This window comes from Rousettus aegyptiacus, unplaced genomic scaffold (genome assembly GCF_014176215.1).
Source record: "Rousettus aegyptiacus isolate mRouAeg1 unplaced genomic scaffold, mRouAeg1.p scaffold_m13_p_1, whole genome shotgun sequence".
Taxonomy (NCBI): domain Eukaryota; kingdom Metazoa; phylum Chordata; class Mammalia; order Chiroptera; family Pteropodidae; genus Rousettus; species Rousettus aegyptiacus.
The window spans coordinates 66044621-66063587 of NW_023416284.1; the positions used below are offsets into that span (position 1 = coordinate 66044621).

At 39.1% G+C, this 18967-nt stretch overlaps 2 protein-coding genes across 5 annotated transcripts in view; one reads left to right on the top strand and one right to left on the bottom strand.

Annotated features, from left to right (window-relative positions):
• Positions 1 to 4250, bottom strand: part of ARHGAP29 (Rho GTPase activating protein 29) — a 62166-nt gene extending 57916 nt beyond the window's left edge. Inside the window, exon 1 of one of the 2 annotated variants that reach the window (XM_016158480.2) lies at positions 4109 to 4250. Coding sequence is in view for 1 of the 2 variants with exons in the window: in XM_016158482.2 (XP_016013968.2) it covers positions 4109 to 4121 (13 nt within the window). In the remaining variant the exon portion in view is untranslated. The remainder of the gene's footprint in view (positions 1 to 4108) is intronic. The other variant, XM_016158482.2, reaches the window with a different exon arrangement.
• Positions 1 to 18967, top strand: part of LOC118613662 — a 64395-nt gene that overhangs the window by 5064 nt on the left and 40364 nt on the right. For 2 of the 3 annotated variants that reach the window (XR_004955633.1, XR_004955632.1), the window contains exon 2: positions 14277 to 14434. Coding sequence is in view for 1 of the 3 variants with exons in the window: in XM_036236633.1 (XP_036092526.1) it covers positions 3611 to 4258 (648 nt within the window). In the remaining 2 variants the exon portion in view is untranslated. Of the gene's footprint in view, positions 1 to 3610; positions 5139 to 14276; positions 14435 to 18967 lie in introns of those variants that run through there. The other variant, XM_036236633.1, reaches the window with a different exon arrangement.

Here is an 18967-nt window from a genome sequence, read left to right on the forward strand (position 1 = left end):
GTCGACACTACCGATACTGAATCCAAAGAAAGACATTACCGGAAAACATGTCGAATGTCTTAACACAGTGTCACCAAGTCAAATCCAACAATATATAAAAAGAATAATACATTGTCCAAGAAGAGTTTGTCCTAGGAATGCAAGCTTAGTTTAATATTCAACAGAAAAAAAATGTGATTATCTTAATAGATGCAGAGAAAGCATGTGACAAAATTCTGCACCCATTCATGACTAAAGCAGTCAACAAAGGAAGACTAGAAAAGAATTTCTTCAACCTGATAAAAGGCATCTACAAAAAATCTACAGCTAACATCATAGTTAATGATGAAAGACAATGTTTTCCCCTTAAGATCAGGATCAAGATTGTTAATGAAGATCTTAGCCAGTATAATAGAAGAAGAAAAAGAATAAAACACATTCGAATCCAAAAGAAAGAAGTAAAACAGTTTATTGCAAGTGGATGTTTGTGTACCTAGAAAATCCTAAGGAACCTATAAATAAGCTTGTCACAACTGACATCTGAATGACATATAACTGAATATAGCATGGTCACAGACTATAAGGCCAACATACTATAATCAATTTTATTTCTATATACTAGCAACAAACAATTGGATAATAAAATTTTAGTAACTAATACCATCTACAATAACATCAAAAAAAACTATTTTAAGGAATGTATTTAACAAAACATGTATAAGATCCTAAATTTAAAACTACAAAATGATGAGTTCAAGAACTGAATAAATCAACAAGCATACCATATTGATTGATTGGATGACTCAATACTGTTAAGATTTTAATTTCTCTCAAATTGATCTATAGTTTCAAGCAATCACAAACAAATTCCTCATGAATTTTTTGTAGAAAATGACAGGCTGAGTCTAAAATGTACATGAATGTGTAAAAATAATCAAACAGCCAAAACAACTTTGAAAAAGAAAAAAGTTGGCGGACTTTCACTGCCTGATTTCAAGACTTAGTATAGAGCTACAGTAGTCAACACGGTTTGATAGTGGTATAAAGAGAGACTTAAATCAACAGACTAGAATAGAGTCCAGAAATAGATCCACAAATATACAGTGAATTGATTTCCAAGAGGTGCCAAAGTAATTCAATGGAAGAAAAGGTAGTCAAATATCTTAATATCCATGTGAGGAAAAATAATATCCTCGACCCTTACTTCACAGCATATCCTAAAATTAGTTCAACATGTATCATAAACCTAAACATATAACTTAAAACCATCAGTCTTTTAACTTCAGGAGTCAGATCGGGCAGTGACCTGTTTTTATAAATAAAAGCCTTGGGGGAACAGAGCCATGCCCAATCATTTATGTATTGTCAATAACTACTTTTGAGCTACAATGGCAGAGTTGAGTAGTTGAGTTGCTATATCTTGTAAGCCTAAAATATTTACAATATGGTCCAGGAATAAAAAAAAAAAAAAAATTGAGGATACTTCTAAAAGAAAGCATGGGAGAAAATGCAGGGAAAAATTTCTCAAACACAAAAAGCAAGAACCATAAAGAAAACACTAGTAAGCTGACTTCATCAAAATTTAAAACTTCTGCTTTTAGAAAGACAACTATTAAGAAATGAAATACAAGCCATAAATTGGGAAAAAATATCTGACAAAGGACTTGTATTCAAATTAATCAAAAACTCTTACAACTGGATAAGAAAACAACAACCCAATAAATTAATGAGTAAAAGACATGAACAGATACTCTGCAAAAGATACACAACTAGACAATAAGCACATAAAATAATACTCAGCACCATTAATATCAGGGAAATGCAAATTTAACCACATGAGATAGCACTAAATATCTACTAAAATTCTTAATTTTAGCTAAATACCAAATTTTGGGTAGGATGCAGTATAACTAAAATTCTCAGACAGCAATTCTGGCCAGAAAGGCCCTCTGCCTTCTGTGCTTATTAAAATCATTCTCTTAACTGCAATCTCATACAAAACACCACCTCTTCAAAGAAGCCTTTTCATTCCCTCCACTGAAAATAAATCACCCCTCTACTTTCCCATAGGACATTCAACATACATTTCATGGGTAACCCAAAATATTATGTCTTGGGCCCTATTTATTCAGAATTGTCTACTTATACGTAATAGACTGAAGGTTCCACATAGCCTAACATAGAATGCAATCACATTTAATTGTGAGTGAATTCTGAAATAAATCACCAATGGCATAGGGAATACAAATCCTTCCAGGGTAACTTCTGAGCATGAGCTTTGTTCAACATACTAGTAATGCCTGGGGCCAACAGCAGTGGTTGCAGAAGGCCACGTTCCTAGATCAAGGACCTTTACAGCTGAGAAGTGAAGGTGCTGATAATTTAGGTGGATGTTCTATTTTAGGGAAGTGGGCAGAGCAAAAACTGACCAGCCACCACAGATTCCCTGAACAGTGCTTTCTTCATTTCGGCCAGAGTTCTATTTCTTGCCAATTTGGGGATGAAAACATTTTCTACTCAGGCCTATCTTACTTTCCTTCAAGTTTACTCTTAAATTCTTCTCAGAATCAGAAGACTAGAGCTATTTGTACCATAAAAGCTAATGAAGCTTCAGCATCAGGGTTGCTCATTTGTACAGTTCCTACAGTCAGGAAGCATTTCTAAGCATGCATTTCTGGCAAACTGCCTAACGAAATCTCTGAAGAGATATAAATCTCCAAGACTCTTGTAATTTGTTGTGATTTCTTTACTCATTCTAAAAATTCACTTTCATATCTAATTTAACATTCTTTTTCATGAAGAGGAAACCCTCTCCAAACTGAACAGGAGGTGAAGTTAATTTCCACAAAAAGAAGAGGAAAGGAAAAAGAAATGTGTAACAAAAAGCATGTTGGCTATTTCGGCCTCCCTGTGGGTCTTGGAACTTTCACAAAACACCCCATTCCCTAACACCCCCAAAAGATCCACTGTTAGAAGGCAGAGGGTAGCAAAGATGCAAAAAACCCAATATGGGGGTAGTGGTGGTGGTAAAGAAACCGCATCTTTGTCTTTAGAGAGGAGTGGTGGTGAAAAAGCAAGATAGACGTGTCAGAAAGGCTCAAAAACAAGGAGAGTCCCTGGTTATTTTCCAGCCAAAGAAAAACTGTCCTGAGCAGGAGGTTTCGATCTTGAGGGCCCTGGGACATCCAGAGAAACAAACTCACAGGGATACGCTCTCCTCCACCTCCATACGCTCTCCTCCACCTCGTAGTAGCTGCAATCCCTCATCTGTCAATTCCTATTTTGCAAAGCACAGGACTTGCTCTCTTCGGCCTCGCTGTGAAAAGGTGCCTAGAAGCCGGGGAAGGAAGGACTGGTGGTGGGGGCAAGGGGAGTTGGTGAAGGGACAGCTAGCTACAAGAGGAAGAGGGAAGGGGTAAGAATAGTGGAAGGGGAGAGCTGTGGAAAGAGTAACAGAGATGCACCAGAGGGGGGCACTCCGATAGAGAGGGAAAAGGTGTTTTTCTACCTTTAGTGGGCACCCCAACCCCGCAAATGATAAAGATCCTGGGCTTTGGTGAGGTGTAGTATGATAAGGTGGATATGGAACACGAGCTGTCTGTTACTTTATCTCAGACTCTATAATTGTCAGGCTGAAATTTCAGAAAACGCCACCAAATGTCCAAAAAGATCCCAAATGAAGAAGGCGAATGAAAACCGATGGGGGAAGAGGGAAAAAGAGCTTCTGCATTCTGCATGGAGGCTGATAAGGGCATGTGGCCAGAAAAGGAAGAGGGGCTGCAGGAAACTCTGGGGGACTTGGAATGAGATGGAAGCTGGCCGGGCAAATCTTTCCCCGACAGCTCGTACAGCGTTGCCTAAACTCGGGAAACCCATCCGGAGTCCGCAGTGTCTCCGCAGCGACTGCTCGCTCTTTCCCCACTGCTCTGCTCCTGCCGCGCCCCGCTGGTCCACATCGGACTCCTTCCGGAAGAACCAGGAGCCCCGAGGACCCGAAATGTCCCCCAACGCAGCCCGCAGCCGCCTCCGCTCCGGGACACCGCGTGGGCCGCCCATACCCTGGACCGCAACTCGCCAGCGGCGGTCGCGGGTCTCCAGCCCCAAGTCGCATCTGCCAATTCCCACTCACCGCTGCGCTCCATCCCGCGTCCCGGACGCCGACGTCCGCTCAACGCTCACGGCCGCCGCCGCCGCCGCCGCCGCGGAGAGCTGGAACTCACCGACCCCATCCCCCCCGGCCCGCGGACACCGGGCCAAACCGCCGCTGCAGCCCCTGTAGCTACCGCCAGCACTTCGCTGGCCGCCGCCGCCCCGCCCCCACCTTCGCCCCTCCCACCCGTCCCCGCCCCGCCCACTTGGGGCTCAGCCCATTGGCCCTCACGCCCGGGGGCGGGGCTCGGTGCTCTGCAGCAGAAGGGGAGGCTTCTTGCTCTCGTGCGCGGAGCGCTGGTTGTCAGTTGCACCCTAGTCCGCAGACCTCAGCGTTGCAGGACAAATTTGCCACCTCGTGCGGCTTGCCGTAGGACAGGTGGAGCGAACCTTAGGAACAAGTCACCTTTTGCATTCCAGCAATGAGCAGGTCCTCTGTCCTTGTTTATGTGGAGATTTCTCAGTGGACACTTTGAATTCCTTCCAGTCAGGGACCTGGTCTTCAACTTATTTTGTCTGCCTTCTTCTCACACTCTTAGGGAACAAAAATGTATTTTGTGTTTAACTTTAAAACTGACCCACTTTTTTTCTGTCATACTGATTGTCTTTCTCAGAAAACTGAATTACTCAAAATATCAACTATTGTGTGCAGTATCTGGTTCATAGAAGTCGATCAATAAATACTAGCTGAATGCATGCTCCCCTAACTATGCTATTTGCGTCTTACCATTAAATGCTCCTTGAGTAATTGGACCCATCAACATTGTAGGAGAAATGAACAACCAAAATTAAAGCATTTATTTAGAGGTTGGATCACACATCATACATGAAAAAAAGTATAGCATTTCTCTTGAATAGTGAGGGTGTTGTGTATCTTCGTGACACAACCACTGTACCAAGAACACCTTTCCTGTTGTCTTTTCTGAGACATAGTAGACACTCCATGAATATTAGCTGAATAAATGGGTAAAATTATGGGAGGAGTATTTCGGAAAGTTCCTCAGTCTCATCCTCCCCTTAACTCTTTTTAAAAATATATTAAACATCTGCCATATTCTCCACTCTTAGTGAGAAAGAATATGATATTTGAAAACAGAGAAAGATGGCAATTCAATTTTGAAAATAAATGCAATTATTAACTGAGAAAGAATAAACAAAAATCTGTTATCTGGTACAAGTAGCTCATGTGTTCAGTAACAAAAAGAAGGAATAAAGAGTAATACCTCCCCCAAATCATATAAAACTGTCCCAGGACATAACCTTCTACACCAACTTATTTATTTTTACATATAAATATTTCTTTGTTAAAGTTGCTCAGGATCATGGTTTTGGAGGACAAAGAATTACAGACAATCAAAGAAAAAATTCAGAGGCATAATGGATGCTAGATTAATAATTAAACATATTATACAAATAGTATAGTATTGTTTTTTTATAATTACGGTATTTGTTAATGACAACACATAACCATACTGCCTATTGAAATATTATTCATTCTTTCCATGATAAAATACCATCTCTGCTGAAACCTTTCTGTTCTCACTGGAAATCAATCATCCCATTTGACATTATATGGTACATAGAATCCTGTAATTGTGGCACTTGTGGTTCTTATGCAGTATTTTATTTGGTAGTGTTTATTTATGCTAATTAGATTGTGAAGGTCTACAGTATTATATTACCTAAATCTGTGTTTGGTATAGAAGAGACTAAGTATTTTCTGTAAGAATGTTGAGGAAATGACTAGTGAGCCCAGGAATAAAAATCCTTCCAAGAAGTTTTTTTTTTTTTGCTTTTACCATAAGTTCTGCTAAACTTGTAACTAATGAAACCAAGTGCAATGGCTACAAAACTACATGCCTAAAGCAGAGCCTATCCCAGGTACCCTATGCCCTGAGGTGAAGGGACTGACAATGAAGGCAGATGCTCCACGTGAGCAGTGGAGAAGGGAAACCAGTCTTACGGGAGAGTACAGTGGACAAGTGCTTTTCCTGTCAGCCACACTTGAGTGACAGTCTGTTTTGGAGAGCACCAGACCTATCTTGTTTTATTCATTGCACAAAGATTTATTGAGTACTACCAATGTTCCAGGCATTATTCTTAGCACTGGTGTTATACTAGTGAACTTTAAATCTGCTTTCAGACTCTCCTCAAACATAATTAGATGCTTGGGAGAGGAGGTAAAATAATGGAAGCAGGCAGGGGTGGCCTGAAGGCAGGCAGTTTCCCTATCACTGCAGTTGTCCTTGCTTCTCGCTGTTGGAGCATTTAGAAAGAATCATGGAAAGCTCAGACAGGGCACACTGACTACAAAGGCACCAGATTTCAAAGTGGACAAAACTCACCAAGCAGGTTATTAATCTTGATTTCATGACGGTTGTAATTGAGAAACAAAGAATCAATTCAGACCACATGCTGGAAATGAATGTGAAAGACATTGCAAACATCCAAGAATTCTGTGTTGTCATAAGGAAAGGAAACTGAGTAAGACTGAAAAAATAAATAAAAACTCCAGCGAGTGTATGAATATGATATAATACTAATTTTATTGCTAGATTAACATATTGTTTCAAAGCCCAGTTTTTAAAATGCTATTTTAAGTTCTCTCTAGACATTTGCTCACACGAACGTCTTTGCTTGAATCACTATGTACCATGCATGCCCCTACTTAATGTCTTAACAACATATATAAGGAAACTCTCCCATAAATTAATGATTGTTGCGAAATAATACCATTGGCCTAAAATCCAATTGATATTGTTGTGAATAAAAAGATGATGATGATGATGATAGTAATAAAAACTAGCCCTCCATGGTTTACTCTGTGTTAGACACTGTCTTAATTATTCTTTATATTTAGTGAGTCATGTAGTACTCACAATAACCTTATGAGGTACTATTATCATGCCCATTTTACCAAGGAAAAACTGAGGCACAGAACAAAAGTTCAATAAAGAGTTTCTGTTGGACTTAATGAAAATTGATGTTAAGATGAAGATAAGTTCGATTATACTTTCCTTAGAAGAATATTGTAGAGAGTGTCTCCTCTTATTCTTCCTCTGCCTCTCTGGCCATCTTGCTGTTCCCCACATACCCCAGGGTCTCTTCTTGCCTCAGGGTTTTTGACTTTGTTGTTTCCTCTACCTGTAATGGCCTTCCTCCATATATCTATGTGACTTGCTCTTTACTCCCATCCAGTCTCTTTTTCTATGCTCTATACCATTCCCTATCTTTGCTTCTCCCTATCTTCCTTACCCTGCTTTAAATGTTGCTATAGCACTTACCCTTCTATTGGTTTGGTATAGTTTAGTTTATTTATACATATATATATATATTTTTTTATTTTCTTTCACTGGTGTGGGAATATTAGCTCTGTGATGGAAGGGACTTTGCCTATTTTGTTCATCTTTATATCCCCAGCTTCTGGAAAAGTACTTGGAATTGATCAATAAATGAAAACATTTAAAGAAAATAACAGCACATATTCTGAAATACTGTATTTATCTTTTGATAAGATTAGTTTGTTAGTATTTTTAAAGTTTTCATCAGATAAGAGGACCATATTGTTTTGTTTGACAAGGATTTTACATTAGCTGCTAATAACTAACATAATAATGCATGCCAAGTTTAATTTCTTCACCCAATCTTTATCTGAAAAAAACATAAATAACTCTAGAATCTTAAATTATTTCCTTCCTTCTCTAAGTGGAGGGGTAAACATTTTCTATTATTGTTTTACTTTCATCTTTCATCAGCATTTGCTTCCACCAAATGCTGACTTAGATAAGAAAGCGAATATAGCCACTTCTCACCTGTGTATTTTATTTGATGGATGACACTATGCTGTGGAGTAAATCATGTCATTTGGTCCTCACAAAAACTTTATGAGATGAGAAGATGAGATTTGTTTTTTCCCAAGAAAATATCATAATTTTCAGAGTCAGAGAGATGTTAGAGCTCATCTGCTCCATTCTTCTTTATTTTATGAAGAAAGCTCAGCCTAGCTTTTCCAGAAATCATAGTCATTGACTGATTAGACTGGAACCAAGACCAAGGGTCTTTCTACACTAACTGATAGATTAAGATTTTCAAAAGTTTGTAAGTCTATGAAATTAGATCAGCGCACCTGATCATTCTTAGTTTAATGTGTAACTATTTAAGCTACACTACCATGTTTAAATGTGAAATTTGTACTACAAATTTACTCTTATTATTTTAGAGGTCTGACTCATTAAGTTACTGAAAAATAATGGCCCTAAAAAAAAAAAAATGGGTGGCTTAACATGGAACCAATGAAGCTCGTGGTTTGCTCTTGAAGTAGAGGCATTCTAGAGCACTTGCCAAGAGCACTGCCTTTCTCTTAGGGAGAGGGCTGGCTGGCCTTAGGGAGGAGTGGAGCCCAATGGAAACATTGCTAATCTCTTTCTTTATCTACCCACTGAACAAATATTGCTGAACCCTGAGAAACAATGCTACCACTAGGGACTTTAATGAGTGTTTATCTTTCTAACTGCGTATTTATATAGGGGTGGCTGCCTGTGGCATGCTTGCCAGAGGATTGGGAAGTGACTGCTTGTAAAAGTTGAACAATATTTAGTTTTAAAAATCTGTTTCAGCAAAGTCTCCTCTTAAATTCATTCAATAGGACATTGCATTCCACAGCATCTGAACTATTATTATCCAATTATTTAGATACCTGGGTTTAAATGATTTTATTCTGAAATTATCTTAATAACTGACAATGTGGGACTTAAGTTAGAAGAAATAAAACACAAGAAAGATAGTACTATGAGTTAATAATTCTATAATATTGGTGCCCCAAAATGTCTATAAACTTTGGCTTCAAAGACCTTGAAAAATATTGAATAATTGTCATTGATGGATTGACATCCTTTGTCAGAATGGATTTGACAACTTTATTACGCTTGATGACATATTTAGTTTAAGATGTTCATCAGTATAATTAAATTTTGTCTAGGAGCTGCATGATATTAGAGTATATGAGGTCACAAGCATAACTATATATACTACTAGCCAAAAAAAAAAAAAAAAACTGATGAAATACCTGTTATGTAACATCACTGAAACCATCAGTTTAGTATATGCAGGGTGGAGAACAGTTGGACTGGCAAACAAGGCATCGAGACAGTAAGTAGCCTTGCTTACAAGTTAGCCTGAGTTGGGCTGCAAAATGAAACATGCTTTATATCCCTCCCGTGAATAAAGACAATACTCTGGGGATGAACAAGATCAAGACAGCTTCTAATGGCTTCCTTCTGGGTAATGACCAACAACTAAGAGGGGGAAAAAAAAGAGTTCCATTCTGGAAAAATGACTAAAAGATAAAACAAGCTTACCAAGAAACCAGAATCTAAGGAAATGCATAGACCGGTAGACAAGGGGTCTGGCTATAGACCCTGGAGTTACTTAGGAACTAAAAAAAGTAGAACAGTGGATTCTAGAAGGACTCTTTGAAGATGTTGCAGAGAGAAGTGGTATTTTTATCTACATAAGCTTTTCTTGAATATCAACAAGTTTGTGACATGGAGCTGCTGATGCCAATAGCGATGTTGTATTTGTGAATCAGTGTTTGAAATGCTATGAAAACTGAAGGGGCTATGCGATGTTGGTAGTGGGGGCAAGGCAGGAATATGAGGAGAAGGAAAAAATAAAGGCTGTAGAGATCACAGGGAAAATTTCTTGAGAACAAAACAGATCCCTGGTTTATGAGCTGAATTGTGTTCTTTCAAAATTAATGTGTTGAAGTCCTGACCCCCACTACCACAGAACATGACCATATTTGGAGACAGGGTCTTTAAAGAGGTATTAAGTCAAAATGAGGCCATTAGTGTGGGCTCTAAATCAATATTACTAGTGTCCTTATAAGAAGAGAAGATTAGGAGACAGATCATGTGAAGACAGAGGAAGAAGAAAGCCATCTACAAGCTAAGAGAATCCTCAGAAGAAATTGAGCATGTCAACCCCTCGATAAGATAGGTATAATCCGTATAATAAATATCAAAGCTTTTTATTACCTAGACTATTTGATGAATACAGAAAATGTCATTCCATGATCAAAGTGGATTATTTGAAACTTACAGTATGGAATATGACTATTTAGAGCTGGTGGGTGTGTTGGAAAGAGTCATACTTGAAGAGATAAGTGACATTGCTTTAAGTTCAATCTCTGCTATTTATTTACTATACAACTTTGGATAACTAGCTTACCCTTATTGAGATACAGTTTTCTCATCAGAAATCTAAATAGGAATAACAATGATTCATATTTCACAGACTTGTTTTGAAGATAAATTGAAAGAATATATGTGATAGAGCTTAGAACACTGTGAAATGCTACAGACCCCAAAAGAAAAGTAAATTAATGCCTATTAGACTTTTATTACGAACCAAGAAATATGGTGGAATTACTATTATTAAGTAGCCACCAATATTAATTGCAGTGGCAGCAATAACATTTTTAAATTGCTAATCTAACTCTTTCTCTGTTGGGTATCAATGAAGAGACTAGGGCAGAAACCAATCAGAAACCAATCAGCCTCCTCCCACTGAAACACTCATAGAACACCAGGCTTGTAAACACCCTGCCTTCTGATTTTAATGACAATATTATAATGGATATGATGCTGCATCTTGGCCCACACCCCAGAGTAGGAGTGATACTGACTCATTGCAACTTGTGAATATTATGAAGAAGAAATGCCCCACTTAAAATGCTGAATAATGGCAACTTTTGGGCAGACTTGAACTTAATATTTTGATGGGGTTGGAGAAGGAAATGATCTTGGGTCCAACCAGACCCCATTACTGGTATTATTATCTGATTCTTAAAACTTAAATGGTTTTGCGTGTTAGTTTGCTGCCATAACAAAGTACCACTGACTGAATGGTTTAACAGAAATTTATTTTCTGAAAATAATTCAGTATTATGGAAGTTAAAAGTCTGAGATCAAGGCGTTGACATGTTTGATTTCTTCTGAGGATTCTCTTAGCTTGTAGATGGCTTTCTTCTTCCTCCCTCTTCACGTGATCTGTCTCCTAATCTTCTCTTCTTATAAGGACACCAGTAATATTGGTTTAGATCCCATACTAATGGCCTCATTTTGACTTAATACCTCTTTAAAGACCCTGTCTCCAAATATGGTCACGTTCTGTGGTAGTGGGGGTCAGGACTTCAACACATTAATTTTGAGGGAACACAGTTAAACTCATAACACCTAGTCTGATAAATCAGTGATCTGTTTTGTTCTCAAGAAATTTTCCCTGTGATCTCTACATCCTTTATTTTATGTGAGTGGGGTGGGATCGCAACAACGTCATTTCCGTAGGAATATGCTTTTCAATTCTTTATCCTGGACTTACAAGCAAACTTTCGAAACACAATCTATTCATTGGATGGAGACTCCTTGAAAATTAAGTATTTTCAAAGGGTTTATATATGTTTCTCTCAAACTAAGCATTTTGTGATTCAGAAGACATTTTAAGAAACTTGTAATGTCTCTAAATGATTACTGTGACACATATGACATAACCCAATAATACATGCCCTATAGATGCAGAGAAGGACTAATTAATGACACCAGATAATGACAAAGTGTTAATGATATTGTATAAGTGTTGCCATGCTTTTGGAAATTCTATCAGAACCTCTGATAGCACCAAATGAAATTCAGCATACGTACTGATTGATGACGCACTCCACACTCTTTCCTTCATAGAGAAAGAAGATGATAGAAGACCAGGTCAGAGATGTTGGCTTCTGCTGATTGAGGACCAATTATTAGGTGTGATACACAAAGGTAAAATAGAGATTGAAAACTCAAAACCCTAGAAGTAGGGGCAAACAAAGAGCCAGACCCCTGACAGGAGGAATTTGTTTTTACTTAGCTCTAGACCACTGAAGTAGGATGACAAATCACATATCTTCATTTGCCTCAGGCAGTTTAGGTTAATGCCCATTGTTCAGGCATAATTATTAACAAAGCCCCCTCTCACCCTTAAAAGTGTACCAATTTATACAATATAGTTTAAGGACACACAACTAACTGGTCATAGAAAAGTTTAGGCATAGTATTGCCTGGTGTTCTGATTTTTCAAACCAGAAACAGGTTTTAAAGAACTTCGTTAAATTTTTAAATGTAGCCAAGAAATTGCAAATTTTAAAAAATTTTGTCTAGGTCAAGTATATCTCATAAGGAGCAGACTCTGGCCTGGGAGCTGACAAGTTGCAATCTCCAGGTTAAAACCTCTAGCTTAGATGAGAGCATTCTTTGATTTACCTTTTGGGAGAACATGTCTCTCACGCAACTGGTGACAGAGAGTCTTAGAGTGTCTCCCACAGGGAAAAGCCTTCTTGCTCTAGGAAATTCCACTAGAAATCAGCGTGGCGTCCAGGAGATGAGCAGCTTAAGCCAGTTGTTCTAGGCCTTGGTAATGGTTATAGCCAGCACTTTCCATGTACTAAATGCATTATATAGATTATCTAATTTACTCTTCACAATAGCTCTGTGAGGAAGATATTACTATCTTTATTGTTCTAATGAGGAAACTAAGACTGAAGAGACTAACTAGTTTGAATAAGATTACCCAGCAAGTAAGTGGTGAAACCAGGATCTGAACTCATATTAAACTTGATTCCAAAGCCCGTGCTTTTATCCTCTGAGTCTGCTGCTTTCCAAGGTAGAGAGATCAACTTTCTCTTTTCCTTGGGACATTTTACATTTGAGTGAATCCTTTATGACCTTTGTCACTATGAAAAATGATAGTCTTGACTCTGGGTCTGTAAAAAGACATATTCTTGCTTTTGTTCAGGGCTTCAAGCCAAAGGCCTCATGTTTCAGCTCAAATCTTTAGGAATAGGGGGGCCCCATGGGAGTTTAGAGCCAAAGTCCCCATTAGTCATAAGCAGTGTTTTTTTTACCAGGTGTCCCTGCTACCAAGATCCCTTGAGAGCCTACGGTGGTGTTAAGCAGGTGGTCAAAGATTTAAGATTTCATAATTCCAGGCATCTCTGTGTCCCATATCCATTTCAGAGATACAAGTAACAAATAGACCTCATTCAATGGAGCCTATGAAAAGCATAAGATTTTCTTTCCATGGTTAATTTGACCAAAGATTAGGAAATGTTTACTATGTTGTACTGGGTTGACTAATGTCCCCCCAAAATTCATATCTGCCTGGCACTTCAGAATGTGACCTTATTTGGAAAAAGGGTCTTTGTAGACATGATTAGTTAAAACGAGGTCATACTGGCTTAGAGTGGGCCCTAATTTTATCACCAGAATCCTTATAAGAAGAGAAAGAGAAACATAGAGACTTACAGAGAAGGAAGATGGCCATATAAAGATAAGTAGAAATTAGAGTAGTACAGCTATAAGCCAAGGAATATCAAGGGTTACTAGCAACCACCACTAGGAAGAGGCAAGGAAGGATTTTTCTCTAGAAGCTTCAGAGGGTGCTGTCAATGCCTTGATTTTAGACTTTTAGCCTCCTAAACTGTGAGAAAATAAATTTTTTTTTAAACCATCCAAGTTTGTGGTAATTTGTTGCAGCAACACAGGAAACTAATACATATGTTAAAAAAGTTTCAAATACTGTAATGCCCTTTCAGAATGGACTGGAGGAATCTGTTGAATGTTTGAAATCAGAATTCCCAAGTCAAAAGTTCATGAAGAAGTAGTTCCTGACCTACTGTCAACTAAAGAATAAACTCTTCAGAGAGGAAAAGTTTCCTCCCTATATAATGCAAAAGCATCTGTGGAATTTCTACAGAGGACAAGAGGCACCCAGTGTGTTGGTTCTGAGCTAATCCTGACCAAGACTTATTGTGATAGGAAGTCCATCTACCAATCTACCATCATTAGTCACACTGTCCCAAGCCTGAAATCTGACATGGCTGAGGTGAGCCATGAGCATGCCAATGTGAATTATGCAGCAGTCTTTTCCCATGTGTTTCTGTCTATCTGACTGGCATCTGACTCAGTTTCTCTCCTCAGATGATACTGAGCAACTCACCAGCTTTTATTTATCTAGGGGCTTAGCTCTGCCTTACTCTAACCTCTGGCTGGGATCTACCTCAAATTAGATGAACTCTGCATTAAGGAGAAATCTCTTCTACTCTCAATTTCTAGAATACCCATTGCTCCTTCTGAAGAAAGCTGGCCACAGTTCCTACATTCTGGCCTTAGATGATTCTACCAAATTTGGATGTCTTCCCAAAGGTGGCCCATCTATAGGCCTATCGGTGTTCTGTACAGTAATCTGTGAACTCTACCCCATGAGGAAAAAGGTAAGTAACAGCATCAATAAGACCTATGTTGGAGAAATCCTCTAAATAGAAGGCCTTTTGGAGAGCCCCTGCTATTGGTAGTAGGGGCAGACGTTGGAAAGACACACAGAGAAAAAAACACACAGAAAGCAGAAATTATGAGGGTACCAGATGCCATTTGTGACAGAAACCATAAGACAAAAAGATAAATACAGGAAGTTGCCAGTAAGTGGCAGGAAGAGTAAAAACAATGACCAAGAGTGGCTGCATCATTGTAAAAATGACAGAGCTTTAGAGTCAAGCTGATGGATGCCCAGGAACCCACAGGATAACCCAAGCTGCTTTATATTCTAAAGCAGCTTCTAGTTCTTAAATGTTATGGTCTCTTTGAGGTACAGCTGTGTAGCAATTAAGAGTGTTCCCTGACTTTTCTACATTCTATATCCCCATAATACCCCCTTATTATTCTCTGCCATTAACTAAGTTAAATGTTATCTCCAGTCTTGAAACATTAAAAAACAGGTCATGAAACCACTATTTTCCAATTCTGAATTCCATTAGATTAGAATTCTTGGACACTGTCACAGAGATCTGGGTATCCAGTCTCATATTAGACATTGACACTTGGACTGTTCATTACTATAGCTTGGCTAGTCCTTCTTACTCCCAGCTCTTTCCCAATTCATTGCTGCAGAAGCTCGAGGACACCTTATAAATCAAGGCACTTGGGTTATGATAACACTGATCCAATTGAATGATGAAGTAGTAAACATATGTGTTTGTGTAGGCAAGGTTGGATCTCATTTGGTTTTACTATGTTATGCATATGGGTCAGGTATAACTATATCGCAACAGAATTAAAAATTTCAGTAATTTAAAAATAAAAAATTGGGGGCCTTGTGTGTCTGGTCTATTTGTAATCAGAAATAGCAGTGTTCTAAAGATGTTAGAAGCCTTCAAAACATATGCACATGTATAATTTTGAGGCACAATTATAAAGGTCACATAAAGAGGCAAAACATCTCAATGTAATGAATTCCACCCCATCCCCTGATTCCCTTTAGGTGTTAAACAATATATTTATGTTTTTTATTTATAATAATACAGACTCATTTTAGAAAATTGATGAAGCTTTATAAGTAATCTATAATATCACTATCTAAGATAGTTATTATTAACACCTCAGTACTCCTCCTTTCAATCATTTTTCCTGTATATATTTAAATTTTGTACCAAAATTGAAATTATTATATATGTGCCACTTTATTTTTTCTGTTTGCTTTATTTTGTTTTAATTTGATTTTGCTTTTTCCACTTATTTCCTTAAATTAAATCTCTAGAAATCGAAGTTTTTGGCCAAAGGCTAGGCATATTTTTATGCATCTTTCTACATAGTGCCAAATTGGTCCCCAGAGAGAATATTCCTATTCACACACGATCTTGGCAGCAGCATATCAGAATGACCATCTTACCACAGCAGTCTTTGATTTCTTTCTCCTGTGAGTTAGCATAAGTTCCACTGAGTCTCAGGAGTTCTTACTGGTTCCCGTCTGAGTCTTTCTTTGTTAGATTCTATACTGACTCTCATTTCATCTTTACTGTTTGTTATTAGTACTGTACCACTTTCACCTCAAGCCTGAGAAGACTCTGGTTGGAAAGAACATTAACAGTCCTTCTGTACTAGCCAATGAAGGTCTGAAAACTATTTCAGTGTTTTGGGGCAATGGCTCTCTCTGAATGTCCCTGGATATCCTCTATGGCTTAATTCCACTTGATTCTTTTGGACTTTTGAGTTCACTCGGGGGAGTCTCATCTTGTACCTCACCATCAAGCTGGTATCTGCTTTCCCCGTATCACCCTTGCTGTCCCATTACCTGTGCTGGACCGTCTTGTTCTTCTCCACCTTCTACTGCATAGACTTTCCTGGAAGATTTAGCTTTACATCTCACAATTATCCATTCTAACAATCCTTCATCCCACTCCCACTGCTGAGCTCTGCCAGAGGCCGCTGAGGCTATTTCCTTAAGCTGTTCTGTGAAAGTCATCTCTTTGACCTTGGCAGCTGTAAAATGGGGCAGTATTTTCTAAACCTTCTTTTGTCTTGATCTTTCATTGCCAGCCTTTCCTCTGGGTTGCCACCTCTGCCCTAGCTTTGCCTCTGGCTCTTTCAAGTCCCTCTCACTTTGGCTAAGGGCCTCTTCTTTGTTCCGTGTTGCAGCACATGTTGCCACATGTTACAAGTCCAGGGAGAAAGTGACACTTCAAGGATATTAAGCAAGTGTACTAAAAGTTCACTGAACGGCTGTGGCAGTTTGCCAGTTTCATCTTAATAAACTCTATTCTACTCCCCAGACTTATCCCCTTTCTACCCAACTTCCATTTGGTCCTTCTTGCCTCTCATTTGTTTAAACTTCATCTCCAGTACTCATACCTTGGTTTACCTTCCCTCTGGCCTCTGACCCACTATATAATATCCCCATTCACCATTTTCTTCTTGCCTTGGCATTACTGGCCTGGTCTGGCTTCCCTATGATCTGAATCCATAAGCTACCCTGGCAGGGATGACTTGGCATTTCTAGGGCCCTGCCTCCTCTTGGCTCTGGCCCTGCTCCAGAAGCTGTGTGAATAGGATACTTTAACCCCTCCGATTTCAGTTTTCTCCTGAGAAGATAAGGCCTAATACTCAAGCTCAAGCTCAGACCATCCGTTTCCAGTACACCTTTTCCATGGACATGCCTTGGGAAGGAATGTAGAAACCAGGGGCAGCCCCTCGGATCTGAGGAAATACTAAGAAACATCAATTATTCCTCAGGATCTTTCCATCACTCTCTGTGGGATGTTCTTACCCAACCTCACATCATCCATTTATTGGGATCTATCATGCTGCTTTCTTCCCACAGTTGGGATCTCTTTTCCTTGTTACTGCTGCCTGCTCCCTAACTCTCGATGACTTTTCTTTAAAGCTGACTGTGTGAATCCCCTGCTTTAAGAGTGGGGGTAGCTATTTGCCTAGGTGAGTCCTACAGGGACAGGGGCTGTTTTACCTGGGGATGACAGGGACACCAAAACCAAGAATGTGAGGAGATGTCTCTTGCTTGGTCCACAGTCTAAAAACCCAAGAGGAGAGTCTACTCTAGCAGCTTTTACAAACTTGCCGCCAGGAATGTGGGTGTAGGGAGGCTGAGGAGAAACACTGCTCTTGTTTCTGGCCTATTTTATGAGCCAGCAGGAAGGCACATGGTCATCTTCTTTCTGGTTAAGCTGCTTTTGATTTAAAGAAACCTACTTAGAGTTCAGGTAATTGGAATGAAAGAAACGACTGGCCCTTCAAAGGTAAAGGAAGTAAGGATGACAGGCAAATTGACCAGTGAGTCAGCCAGGTTCAAACTCCAGACACTAAATAGATACCGGTAACTGTCATTAGGGTCCTTCTGTGACATGCTTATTCCTGGGCCACAAAGACAAGGAACTCCTAAAACCCATGCTACTCCAGAAACTTCTCTCAACAAAGTCAATATTCTCTCACCTCCAAACTATGTTGGGAAATTAACAGAGCTTTGAATGGAAGTCTGAGTCACTCTCCCTTCCTGATAGAAATGGGCTGACTTTTCCTGAATATTGCACTTACCATGCCAAACTAAGGGCTAGAAGTATCTCCTTGCCTCACTCCTTTTTTTCTCCTCCACTCTTCTCCCCACTTTATGAACTGGACCCCTTAGTGTTGTTTCTTTTCATCTGCATTGTAGTGGGACTCAGGGTACAGAACACAGAGAGAGGCTGGGAGAACCAACTCATTTCCATACTGCTGGTTCTAAAGAGGACCCTTCAGGTTCAATGGAGGATCTGCTAGCTAATCATTACAAAATTAATGATAACTTACTTCTTAGTATTCATAGCTTCCCAGCATAGGAGTTTCCCACTCTAAACTTCCTGAATCAAATTGTTCTGGTTCCAGAGACACATGTACAATAAATATTTGTGACAACCAATCGTTAATCCCTGGAGGAAGCACACCCACTGTCATTCTTTAAGCTTGACAGTGTTGGGCATCATGTGTATGAGGAAACCAAGGCTCATAGAGGGGAAGTGACTTGCTGGAGATCACACGAGTTAATGGTAGAGCCAGGAAAAGAACTCAGATCTCTGCTCAATCCAGGAATCTTTTCATCACCCTATCATGTCTTCCTCAGAGCTTTGTTCATCTTTCGTTTATGTAACATTATATCCTGAGTCAAAATTACTTCCATAGCTTAGAAATAGGCCAGTTGCCTGTACTGCATTTTCTTTCTGACTTTTTGCAATGGAGCCTCAAAATAATATGGTCTGCTAAAGTATAGAACTGGAGCATCATGGGACTATCTTAGATCTTCAACAGGTGTGTTAATAATTCCAAAGCTAGAAAAGTGTTTGTTGGTGTGTTCTCACTTGAGACATAGTTGCATAGCCTTGGTTTTCAAAGGCTAAAGTGTCACAAGGTTTGAATGTGAATTATGGCCATTACATTCTTGAATAATTCTTTCTTAAGTTCTGGGGCCAAGTAAAAATGCAACGCGA